We start from the raw sequence: 13,059 nt of genomic DNA, 5'->3' as shown, positions 1-13,059 counted from the left end.
TCCCCCTGCTTGTGTGATCTCTTGCTCTCTCTCCCTCATTCTCGCAAATAAATAAAATAAAATAAAATAATTAATAGAGGCGCTGAGTGGCTCAGTCGCTTAAGCATCTGCCTTTAGCTCAGGTCATGATCCTGGGATCCTGGGATCGAGCCCCGCATCAGGCTCCCTGCTCAAAGGAGAGTCTGTGTCTCTCTCTTTCCAATTGCTGTTCCCTCTGCTTGTGCTCTCTCTGTGTCAAATAAACAAATAAAATCTAAAAATAAATAAATAAATAGTAACATCACCTGGGGTTGTTCTGATGATTAAATGAGGAAATGGCAGCACTCAGGAAATGGAAGTTTTTGTTATTATTGATTATTTTACTATGTTTGCTCTTAGTAATATCCTGACATGCTACCATAGCTGGGGACCCCAGGATGCCAAGAAAGCCCAAAGTGCAGGTTCACCTGGGACCCCTTTCACAGAGCTGGGCTTCCTGAAATGTCGAGGTGGGTTTCACATAGAGGGTGAGGTCCTAAGGTCAGGACCCTGGTAAGAGTGTTACGGGTCTCCCGTGTATTAGTGGGTTTCTTTCATATAAAGTATCTCTCTATATCTGCATTGTTCAATCTGGTAACTCTCAGTAAGTAGCCCAAGGCAGCTCTTGAGCACTGGCAATGTGCCTAGTGTGAATTCAGACCTGCTGTAAGTGAGGCACCTGGGAGGTGTGCTCAGCTGACCCTCTGACTCTTGGTTTCAGCTTGGGTCATGATCTCAGGGTTGTGGATCAATCCCAGCATCAGGCTCTGTGCTTAGCAGGGCGTCTGCTTCAGATTCTCTCTCTCCCTCTCCCTGTCCCACTTGTGATCACAACCTGAGCCGAAGGCAGACGCTTAACAACTGAGCCACCCAGGCACCCCTCACCTGTTTCTTTATAAGTGATGTTTAATTAGTAACTGTTAAGCATTACTAGAAAATTAGAGATCATAGTGTGGCTCTCATTATATCTTCATTGGACTGTACAGACTCTTAGGTCTTAAACCCCAGCCTACATCCTGCCAGGGGACAGAGGTGACAGATGCCGTCCTTCAGCAACTGGCACAAAACACGGCAAAGAAAGCTTAGCATAAAAATCAATGGTGTGACCGCATGGGCTGTGAGAATGAGGGGACTGAAGGCTGGGGGTGGGGTTCCCAAATTGGAGAGCAGAGGCGATGATATTCTAGACAGAGGGAACTGTTTAAGCAAAGGTGATCAGGTGAACTTTCCCACAGTTGCTTGGAAAGAAGAACCCCTTTCCAATCCCACTGATTTGGCAACTCATATGACTTTGAGAAGTAGGCTCATGGTACTTGGGACTTCTACCCAGTGTTCATGCTCACGTTCAGCCGGTCGATTCCTTGTCGATGTCTGTGCACCTGCTGCGGTCCAGCCTTACCCACACTGACCCGCTCTGCTGGTATTTGCTTGTGTGTCAGCTGCTTCTTACTGAGATCTCTCAGGGCAGCAGCAGACTGCTGTCAACTTCTGTAACAGACATGGAAGGGAGCCACAGCTCCTTCCACAGCCAGGCTAGAGTCTGCTAGGGAAAATGCTGCTCGTTCCAGATTTTTCAGGGACTGGTTGGGAAGTCCATTCATTTTGCCTGGTTTCTAATTACATTTATAGAATGCTTCTTGCGTGCCAGGCACTATGCTGGTTTTGCTTGTATTATATAAAAACCCTCCGAAGAAGAGACGTGCTATCTCCATTATCACCTAGAGGAGAAGCCTGAAGCTTGTGGATGTTATTTGCTCAAGATAGCAAAGCCAGAACAGCCAAAATTCACTCCCAAAGCCTGGGTTTGGGAACTGCCCACCTGGGGCAGTTCTTCCAAGAAATCAGAGACGCCCAGGACAGAATTTAGAAAACAGGGAGTGGGTATTTCTTAAGTGAAGGCCTTGTCAGGCAAAACTGGAATGTTTGTGTTGGTTAAGACACCATCCCGCGGAAATGCCTACCTGAGTGGTTCGGCCTTCATCCTTTAACAATCACTGATCTGAAGACTTCGTCCCCTTCCTCTCCTTGTTTCTGAGGCTGGTGACCCCCCTACCTCCACGGTGACTGCTGAGTCCCCCCCACCCCCGCACCCCCCAACGAATTGCTCCCTGGAAAACTCTCAAGTGTTGTCTGATTGGGTAGAGAGAATCATAGGACTCGTCCTAAAACACAGGGGTTTCTCAGTCCTGGGTGAAATGAGCTAGATAGTTACACACAGAATTATTTTGTTATTTGTGTCAAGACCTGACGAAAACAATTACATAAGAAAGGGGGCAGTCAGCTCGCTGCTGTCTCACCTGGCAGGGAGGAGGTCCCTCGGGGAGTGAGACACCTGAGACACCCTGTTGATAAGTTGTGATAGATGAGTTTAGGTGGAGAAAGCATGAGGAACCAGGAGCCTCGGGGCATGGGGGGAGGCAAAGGTTACTGACAGGGCCTCAGGTGTATCTGCTGTTCAGAGGGTGTGGACAAAGGCAAAACCCAGGCTTGAGAACGGGGTTCTCCGGGATCCCTTAGATATAGTACAGACTTGAGTTAGAACCGGGTTCAAGTCCAGCTTTGTCTAGTCCTTACTACCTGACCTCTAGCAAATCTCTTCACTTAATCGCTAAGGAGTGGAATGGTCCTTCCTGTAGTTATTGCATGCCTATTATGGGCCAGGGCCAGGTAATACATGCCCCCCCCATCCCTACTCCCCCAGGCTGTTTTACAATGAGTAAGCCAATCTGTCTGAATAAAGCACTTCAGTGGCATATGCAAATGACTTCTTTGTATAAATGTTACAACCACAGATCTGCCGGCTACTCCTGCGCAACCCTCTCCCTCTCCCAGGGGGTGTAACTCCATCCTGCCCAACTCCTATCCCCCAGGAAGACCCTCTCTAAGCCTAGGGTATGTGTCCCTTCTTGGGTGGAGGACACTCTGTGCACATAAACACCTAGGTTCCAGTTCTGTCTGTACTGTGTGCCTTTGGGAAGTCACTTCACCTCTCAGTTAACTCTTGTCAAACTGGGCCGATTGCAAAGGAACTGTTTAGCAAAGCTCTTGGCACAGGAACAGAGCAGGTACTTAGGAAACGCTAGCTGCTATTTTTATAATTACTCAGCTCTTGCCAGAAGAGGTCTGGCCTGGGTTCCTGCCATATCCCAGCACCTAGCACAGGGCTTACATGAGTATACAGCGGGTACTCAATATATGGTGTTGGTAGGCAGCAGAACAGTCCCTAAAGATGTTCAAATCCTAATTTCCAGAACCTGTCAATGTTATCTTACATGGCAAAGGGGAATTAAGGTTGCAGAAGAGATTAAGAATGCTAATCAGTTTTTTTTTTTTAAAGATTTTATTTATTTACCTCACACAGAGAAAGAGATCACTTGTAGGCAAAGAGGCAGGCAGAGAGAGGGGGAAGCAGGTTCCTCGCTGAGCAGAGAGCCCGATGCGGGGCTCAATCCCAGGACCCTCAATCCCAGCTTCATGACCTGAGCTGAAGGCAGAGGCTTTAAACCACTGAGTCACACAGGCACCCCTAATCAGTTGTTTTAAAAACACCCTGGATTAACCGACTGGGCCAGATAATCACAAGCGTCCTTAAAACAGAGGAGGAAGCACCTGCGTGGCTCAGTTGGTTAAGTATCTGACACCTGATCTCAGCCCAGGCTTTGATCTCAGGGTGCTGAGTTCAAGCCCCGAACTGGGCTCCATGCTGGGTGTGGAGCCTACCAAAAAAGAGAGAGAGAGAAAGAGAGGAAGATGTGAGTATAGAGAACAAGAGAGATGACAGCATAAGAAAGACTCATCCTGATGTTGCTGGCTTTGAAGATGGAGGAAGAGGTCACAGCCAAGGAATGCGGGAAGTTTCTAGAAGTTGGAGAAGGCAAGGAAATGGATTCTTCCCTAGAGCCGGCAGAAAGGAATGCATCCTGCCAACACCTTGAGTTTAGCTCAGTGAAACCATGAGGGACATCTAAGCTGCAGTGCGGTGAGATAATAAATTTGTGATTTTTTTTTTAAAGGCAAAGTTTTGGCAATTTGTTACAGCAGCATTGGGAGACTGATATACACTGTACAAATTATTGTTTTGGTTTTTTAAAGATTTTATTTTTAAGTAATCTATACACCTATGGGGCTCCAACTCAAAACCCTGAGATCGAGAGTCGCATGTTCTATTGGCTGAAGTCAGCCAGGTGACCCTGTTCTTCGTTTCTGTTACTATTACTAAGCTGTTTATGATACTGATTTGTATTTTTCTCTCCCATTACTCTAGCAATTCCTCAAGGTCTAGGAATAAGTTTGTCTTATTTATATTAGTTCTCAGGTACTAAGAGGCCCTCGCACACAGTAGGCACTCAATAAATGCTTCAAATGATAATACTGTAATTCAAATGAGTTTAATTAATATGAAGAGTAAAAAGTCCATTCCTTCATGGTGTCCTCCTGTGCTGAACACTGTGTCTGACACACAGCAGGAGCTCCATAAAAATCCTCATTAAACCTATAGGTGATCAAGTATTCCCCGCCTTCCTCCCCAGCCCCATGACCCACGCCGCCACCCCCCCCCCCGTCCATCGGGTCCTACTCTTGCACGTCCCCTACTCCGGGACCGGGTCCACGACCAGGACCGGATTCATGACCTTTTCCTTAAACCAAAGTCTCCCCACTGCCTTCCTTTTGCTTAGGTGGCGAGCACAGAGCACGGGGTCCCGGGACGCCTTGGACACTGCGGGTGCAGTGCACGTTTACGACCGTAGGGGGCGAGCGTGGCCCGGGAACTCCCGCGGAAGGGCTGGGACTGGGCGGGGCCTCTAGGGCGGGTCGGCTCAGTGCGCAGGCGCCGGTCCAGACACCTCGCGTGGCCAGGGGCAGGCGGCGGCAGAGTAGTCCCGGCCGCGGCTCCAGTAGCAGCGAGTTCGAGCCCCGCTCCCGCTCCGCGTTGGTTCTAGTTCCCCGGGCCCTTGGGCCTCCGTACGCCAGTCTCCGCCAGTAGCTGCGCGTTGCGCACACCCCGCCGCCAGGATGCCGGTAACTGAGAAGGACCTGGCGGAGGACGCGCCGTGGAAAAAGATCCAGCAGAACACCTTCACGCGTTGGTGCAACGAGCACCTCAAGTGCGTGAACAAACGCATTGGGAACCTGCAGACCGATCTGAGCGATGGATTGCGGCTCATCGCGCTGCTCGAGGTGCTCAGCCAGAAGCGCATGTACCGCAAGTACCACCAGCGGCCCACCTTCCGCCAGATGCAGCTGGAGAATGTGTCCGTGGCGCTCGAGTTTCTGGACCGTGAGAGCATCAAGCTCGTGTCCATCGGTGAGTGCCCTGGCTCGGCCAGGCGCCGCGGTGTACCCTCCGGTCTCTGCCCGTGGGTCGGGGGTGGGGTGGGGAGGAAGGCTAGGGCTCCCTGCCGAGCACCCCTACCGCGCCCAGGAGCTGCGGGCGGGGTGTGGGCGCTGAGGAGGGGGGCGTTGTCCTCCAGGGCATGGGGATGCCGAAGACCTAGGCCCTCTTCCCGTGCTTTTCTCTGGACTAGGATTTCGTATGATAGCTCCCCGCCCTGCCCCTCGCCATGCATTCTTGGGGGGCTGTGGGTCCTGGGCTTGGGTTGGGGCTGTACGGGGTGTGGTGGGGCTGTAGCATTTCGCCGCACCCGGGGCGTCCCTGCGGGGAGCTGGAAACCTCTGATCTGCGGTCCGTAGAAGTGGGGTTCCTGGTCAGATGCTCCTCGAAGCGCTCGCCCCGTTGCGCCCAGGGCGATGCGCCCAGCGGCTGACCAACGGGCGTTGGCTCTGATGCCCCGAGGAAGACCTGGGGAGGGACAGGTCTCCGAGCTTGGGGCCTCGTCGCCCAGGTGGGGCGTCTCCGATTCGGGTGTGGGCCCAGAGGTGGGAAGGGGAGCCGCGGGGGTGTGTCCTCCTCGCTCCCTCTGCTCCCAGCTCAGCTCTGGCCGGGTGCCTCGGGGTGAGCCAGCTCTGAAGCAGAAGTGATAACACAGGGACAGTGGTGGTATAGTAACTACTGTTTTGTAGGGAGCCTAAACTAGTGGGGTGCTGTGTGCTAACAGCCTTCCAGGTTCTGTCCTTACACATCCTGTGAGTTGGGGTGTCCTTAGACCTCTCTTATAGGCAAGGGGGTCCAGAGGGTTAATGGAGGTGCCCAAGGTCATGGAATTAGGAAGACTCTAGCTGAGAATTGAAGGAAGTGGGTACAATGAATGGAGACTTTGCCTTCCTCTCCTTGCCTTCCCCACACCAGGGTCTTCCTGTGAGGAGCGGGGGAGTTGGTGTCCAGGAGCGGGGGAGTTGGTGTCGGCTTCCTCTCCCCAGACCTGGGAGAGCCTGAGGGTCAGGTCTCCACTGTGACCTGGGCTAATTGAAAGCTTCCAGGAAGGTCACAAGGCTACTGAGGGTATGGGCTGTGACTGTAGGGGCTAGAGGTGTACAGTGTGGGTGGGTGGGTGTGTGCACTTGTATGTGTGCAGAGTGTGTATGGATACACAGCATATGTGTAGAACATGTGTGTACACGGCATGGGTGTGTAGAGAAAGTGTGTGTACCTACAGTGTGTGTGCGTGTGTGTGTGTGTGTGTGTGTGTGTGTCTGTGCTGCCAGGGGAGCGTCTTGCTGGAGTAGCTGACGCAGGCCTAAGTCTGGGGTCCCTTACTGAGAACACCAGGCCTTATGGTGACTTCTGTGCTAGGAAGGAAGGGCCGTGGGTGTGGCTGCTGGGACTTTCTCCAGAGTAAAAGGGGTTCCCTCTAGGCTGAGTCTCCTCTGTCCTTTCCCTCCCCCACACCTGTCCTGGCAGGTAGGGCTGCTTCCTGTTTCCTGGGCCCAGGCAGCTGTCACCACCCAGTCAGCGCCCCATGGGTGGGGGTGGCGGTGGCAGAGGGTGTGTGTGGCTTCTCTGCAGAGCTGTGTAATATGCTTGCCTGTTACAGTGGTAGGGACCATCTCCTACCACTGGGAAAGGAGCACCCTAGAATCATCCTGGGATTTTTCCCTTTTCAGAAACCATTTTTGCTACTGAGGGATCTGAAGGCCTGGCTGAGCTCAACAGGGCTCACTTCGTCTTTGTTTTAAAAATGTGCATTTATTTAATTAAGTGAACAAAGAAACTTAAAGTAAACCGGGAGTATCCAAACACGACATGGAATCTCCTTAAAAAACAAACCAAAGAATGAAACCACAGCCTCAAAATCCTGGACGGCCTGATTTACCAACTGTTTACAGAGGCTGCAGCTGCTCGCAGCGTGGTTTGTCGTCTGTGCCCTGAGCTTGGGGGTCTCATTCTAGACTTTGTCTGGTCCCGTTTTCCTACTCAACCCCCATGATTGTCATTCCTGAACTCCCCCAGGACATAGTATCTTCCATTGTCCTGACATTCCAGGGCTAGCCTCCCCTTCTCTGGTTGCAGGCCCGTGGGCTGTTGGCAGCTTCTTGCTGTGGACCGCTTCCCACCACAGGCAGTGTTGTTTTATTTTATTTTCTCCTTTTCACTGATTTCTTGGATGATATTCCCCCAGGTGGCATTCCGGGGTCAAAGAGTGTAGCCACAGTTATGACTCCTGTCATTGGCTGCCTTGTTGCTCCTCGGAAGGATCTCACCGTAAACAGGTTTTCCAGCCTCTAGAGCCTAGAGGGAGACTTGCCAAGGGCCAGAACTCCCGTGGGGGTGAGGCCTGAGGCCTCTTCCCCCTGCGCCTGGGGGTGTTCTGAGGACCGGCCCTACTGCCCTTGAGATAACTAGTCACATCCAGCTCAGACTTCAGTTCAAGTACCACGGCTTATGCTGTATTGCATTGTGCTGAGGAAGACATGGGCTGCAGTTCGTTGTTGAATGTGTTCTGTTCATCATCCCATTGATCACCACCTTGAGTCCTCAGATTCGGTTTCCTTGTCTGCATAGCAATCTGCCTTAGCAAATCATGGGGAGGGTAAAGGGTTTGCCCTAGTTTTGCCCAGGTGCCTAGAACATGGTTGCTGTTATTCTGTGGTGGTTGTTAGTGTTACTGATGTCCATTTTAGGTGAGGAAATAGGAGTGAAGTAACTTGCAGAGGTCACCCAGTTTGTAAGTGGTGACTGGAGGCGGGGCCTGTCCCTTTGTGAAATTGACCCTTAACTGACCCGCTGTTCAGTGTTCTGAGTACAACACAGCCCCTCTCCCCTAACCAGAGAGCCCCTGTTAACACCAGTTTTGCAAGTCTGGGATGTTGGGGTGGGGCAGCTGGATGCCCACACTTTGAGCCTCTGGTCTTGAGCAAAGCAGGGATCTCAAGACTTTGGGTGAGTAGCAGGATGAGGGTCCCCTGAGGTGAGTGTCACATCAGGACCTGAGCAGAATCACTTTGCATCTTCATCGTGAACTTGTGTAGGGGATGGCTGCCCTGTGTTCACTGAACTGATTTCTTGGGGGGAGGGTGTGGGATGTGGTATTCCTATTACTTAATGGATGGTGTTTTACTCCATAATCTGGGATGGTATCTTTGAAGGGATACAGGGTTTTGTGGACTTCGCTAGCTTCCAACCATGTACATTGCTGGAATCTTAGGAGTTGTGGACAGGCGCCCAGCTCAGAGACAGGAGATGATCAGAAGCTGCCAGAGGACTTGCTTTTCTGCCTAAAATTCACTGGAAGACAGTTCTGGCTGTGGATTCCTCTTTGTGAGTTGTTGTAAGGTGGGCCTATTCTAGGCTGTATCCAAGAGCTGAAGAGTTTGTTCAGTTTCTTGTTCTGTCTCGGGCAGTTCATAGTGAGGCCTCGGCATTTTTAATCCTAGTTGCCTGCCAGGAGCTGGCAGTTTTATTTACTTGTTTTTCCAAAAACCTTTTTGACACTCGGCAGCTCGGCCAACTTGGAGACAAAGGGGTCTCCTAGCCCAAGAATGACAATCAATTCTGCCTAGAAGTTTGGGTGGTATGGTTTGGTTTGATCCTTTAGAAAAAGGAATTCTTTCCTTTTCGGAGGATGTGGTCTGACCCTAATGTTTACTTAAGGTGCCTGTGCCAGGCCAGTGCCTCAGAGCAGGCGGGTGTGTGTTCCAAAGACCTTGGGTCACTGGGCAGGGTTTCCAGGGTGGTGGGTCACCACGGCACTCAGCCCCTTTTCCTTCCTGTTGTCCCGCCCCCACCAAAATAACATACAAATACAGTAATCCTAAATCCTGTTCTTTCTTGAACTACCTAGCAAATTCCAGTGTGTCTAGGTAGCAGAGAATGTTTTAAAGTAGCAAAGCTGGTGCTGGTCAGAATTAACAAGATCTGGACCATTCGCAACAAAGTAACAGAATGAGAAGAAGCTCTTATAGTAGTTCAGAGCAAAGATTCTTGGTTCAAATTCCACTTGGCACTAAGTAGCCATTAAGAAACTTCTGCACCTTGGTTTCCTTATCACTAAAATGGAGGTGATAACTACCTCCTTTCATAGGTTGTTAATAAAAAGCAAACAAGTTAATATTCTTAAAAATGTTTGGAAAAGTTTATGGCACATAAGTGAGTGCTATGTGATTGTTCACTAAATACAGTACCATCCACCAGTATTCTCAAAAGTCACTGCTGGAGGGTTTGCTCACTGAAACGACGTTTAAAATCAGTGCCGCACTGGGGAGACCAGCTTGGTTGGCTCGTGTTGCTGCTGCTTTGCTGTAATAGGGCTGTGGACTGGCCTCCTTGGAAGGGGAGGACCCCTGGTTAGGTTACGGCTGCCTCCGGGGCCCATTCATGCCGGCTTTGTTTCGGAGACCTGGACCGGAGCACCGGGTGGCTGGTCATTCCAGCCTTCCACCCTGTTCAGGAATCTCTGGGCCAAATCACTTCCAGATGGCAGTTGGGCTCTGCGGCGGCTGAACCCTCGTGCCAGTCAGCAGCTGCCTTCATTCTTGGAGAGTCTGTGCTCAAGGAGGGCTTTGATTTGGAACCAAATTTTGGTCTCCTGGGCCCTTCCCTTCCCCTCTTTGCCCGGATCCTGGGTTCTGTGTGGTGAGGTGGGTGCACAGGGTAGTTGAGGATGGCTGCCCTGCTCATTGGGCAGTAGAAGCCCAGGCTCAGAGCCTTGAGTTGTGCTGGCCGTGGCTTCGTGGCCAGGGTACCACGTCACCCTGCTTTCTCTATAAATGGCCTCCTGGTCAGCACATACTCGGTTAAACTAGGTCCAGGTGGATGGTTGAGGATATGGGCTTGAAGCTAGGCGGCCAGCACGCTAAGTCCCACTCTCTCCCTAACAGCTATGCAGCTCTGGCCTACTGTCTTCACCTTTGTGAGCCTCAGTGTCCCCCATCTGTAAAATGCAGAATAATAGTTCCTGTCTTAGTTGCTGAGGCCAGTGTATGTTCATAGCACAATGCTGACATAATCATCATTATTATTATCAATGTGCTTCTGAACCCAGGTCTGGGACTTTGTCTCGTTTTCCATCTACTCTCTGGCATGTACTACCACTGTCATCTGGTGTGTTAGGTAGTCGTCCCCCACCCCCCAGCCAAGTTTGGAACCTCTGTCAAAGATGTCTCCTAAGATCTTTCCTTCCTTTCCTCATTCCAGTGAATCTAGGAGAGATCAGCTGTGAGCCAGCCCCGGTGCTAGGGCCACAGCAATAATGAGAGTCGGGCCCTGAGCTTGCCTCACGCACTGCTTGGTGCAGAGGAGAGAGTAACCTGGGAGTGTGCTTCTCAAACCTTCAAGCACACACAGATCTCCTGGCGACTTTGTTAAAAATGTTAGTGTGGTTTTGAGGAATACTACGCAGCCATCAAAAGAAATGAAATCTTGCCATTTGCGACGACGTGGATGGAACTAGAGGGTGTCATGCTTAGCGAAATAAGTCAAGCAGAGAAAGACAACTACCATATGATCTCCCTGATATGAGGAAGTGGAGATGCAACATGGGGGGTTGAGGGGGTTGGAGAAGAATAAATGAAACAAGATGGGATTGGGAGGGAGACAAACCATAAGTGACTCTTAATCTTACAAAACAAACTGAGGGTTGCTGGGGGGAGGGGGGTTGGAAGAAAGGGGGTGGGGTTATGGACATTGGGGAGGGTGTGTGCTATGGTGAGTGCTATGAAGTGTGTATACCTGGTGATTCACAGACCTGTACCCCTAGGGATAAAAATACATTATATGTTTATAAAAAATAAAAAATTAATAAAAAAATTTTAAAATGAAAAAAAAAATGTTATTGGGACAAAGCAGGTCAGGTGTGAAGGCTGAAATTCTTTTACTTCCAGCCCGCTCCCAGTAGCTACTGTTCGCTGCCTGCCATCTGTGGGTTTGAGGATCAAGATGGCAGGCTTTCTGGGTGGAGGCTTTCGTGGGGAGGAGTGCCTTCCCTGAGGCTGGGATGGGTAGTCTGGAGGACTCCCTGGAGGGAGGGACTGTTAAGCTGGGACCTAAAGCCTGAGTAGAATTAGGCAGGTGAGGCACAGCAGAAGGCTTTGTCAGCTGGAGGTCAGAGGAGTGGGTGACACAGAGGTAGGCAGGGGCTGTCTCACAAAGGGTTTTCTTTTTTTTTTTTAAAGATTTTATTTATTTATTTATTTATTTATTTATTTTTTGACAGACAGAGATCACAAATAGGCAGAGAGGCAAGGCAGAGAGAGAGGAGGAAGCAGGCTCCCTGCAGAGCAGAGAGCCAGATGTGGGGCTCAATCCCAGGACCCTGGGATCATGACCTGAGCCGAAGGCAGAGGCTTTAACCCACTGAGCCACCCAGGTACCCCTCACAAAGGGTCTTCTGAGGCTGGAGGCTGCCATCCAGGCATACCACACCAAATGGGTGTGGGGTAGGTGTGGGGTAGGTGAACCCAGTTGAAATAGATCATCTACTCTGGGGCTTGCTTGCTTTCTTTCTTTTTAAGATTTCATTCATTTATTTGACAGAGATCACAAGTAGGCAGAGAGGCAGGCAGAGAGAGAGGAGGAAGCAGGCTCCCTGCAGAGCAGAGAGCCTGATGTGAGGCTCGATCCCAGGACCCTGGGATCATGACCTGAGCGGAAGCAGAGGCTTTAGCCCACTGAGCCACCGAGGTGCCCCACTCTGGGGCTTTCTTGACTGTGACTGCAGTCATTCCTATCAGTCAAACAATTTTAACGTGTCCCTCTCTCATACATGCAAATTCGCAAGCTATATACATATCTTACTGTCAGCCTGTATATTAAATATTAGTAAATCTTAGTTTTCCTGTGTTCTAATGGATATTCTTTTTCTTAAAAATTTATTATTTTTTATAAACATATATTTTTATCCCCAGGGGTACAGGTCTGTGAATCACCAGGTTTACACACTTCACAGCACTCACCAAAGCCCATACCCTCCCCAATGTCCATAATCCCACCCCCTTCTCTCAACCCCCCTCCCCCCAGCAACCCTCAGTTTGTTTTGTGAGATTAAGAGTCACTTATGGTTTGTCTCCCTCCCAATTCCATCTTGTTTCATTGATTCTTATTCTACCCACTTAAGCCCCCATGTTTCATCACCATTTCCTTATATTCTTTTTTTTTATAGATTTTTTTTTTAAGATTTTATTTATTTATCTGACAGACAGAGATCACAAGTAGGCAGAGAGACAGAGAGAGAGAGAGGAAGCAGGCTCCCCGCCGAGCAGAGAGCCCGATGTGGGACTCGATCCCGGGACCCCGAGATCATGACCTGAGCCGAAGGCAGTGGCTTAACCCACTGAGCCACCCAGGCGCCCCACCACTTCCTCATATTCTAATGGATATTCTTGTGTGCCCTTGTGGAGGGCCGCCCATTGGGAGGCCCCCCGAGGACCTTTTCCTGCATTTCATCTCTCCTACCCCCTTCCTGTTGCTATTCTGCATTTAGTTTTGATCTTTAGTTGTCTTCAGTGAAGGAGGTAGATCTCTAATTCTGTCCACTTCCCCCAAGTTGAACCAAACGAATAAACGCAATGGAATGAGCCATTTCAGTCTAAAGGCGTGCTGTTTCCTGCTCTTACAATGATGAAAATTGCCTTTCATGACAGTCTACGAGAAGGCACCTTACATTACTGGTGTAAATCTAGTTATCCATTAAACATGCTCAATAATCA

The 13,059-nt window shown here is 50.2% G+C and overlaps 1 protein-coding gene across 4 annotated transcripts in view; it reads left to right on the top strand.

Moving 5' to 3' along the window:
• The first annotated feature begins 4,854 nt into the window (after nt 1–4,854).
• Nucleotides 4,855–13,059, top strand: part of FLNB (filamin B) — a 146,505-nt gene continuing 138,300 nt past the window's right edge. For 3 of the 4 annotated variants that reach the window (XM_004738248.3, XM_004738247.3, XM_004738244.3), the window contains exon 1: nt 4,855–5,323. In XM_004738248.3, coding sequence (XP_004738305.1) covers nt 5,032–5,323 — 292 coding nt within the window. In that variant the 5' untranslated portion in view covers nt 4,855–5,031. The remainder of the gene's footprint in view (nt 5,324–13,059) is intronic. The other variant, XM_004738249.3, reaches the window with a different exon arrangement.

Source organism: Mustela putorius, unplaced genomic scaffold (assembly GCF_011764305.1).
Source record: "Mustela putorius furo isolate JIRA1106 unplaced genomic scaffold, ASM1176430v1.1 tig00000095_pilon_pilon_pilon, whole genome shotgun sequence".
NCBI lineage: Eukaryota > Metazoa > Chordata > Mammalia > Carnivora > Mustelidae > Mustela > Mustela putorius.
The sequence above is the reverse complement of the archived record's forward strand: the minus strand, read 5'-3'. Positions and strand labels throughout refer to the sequence as shown.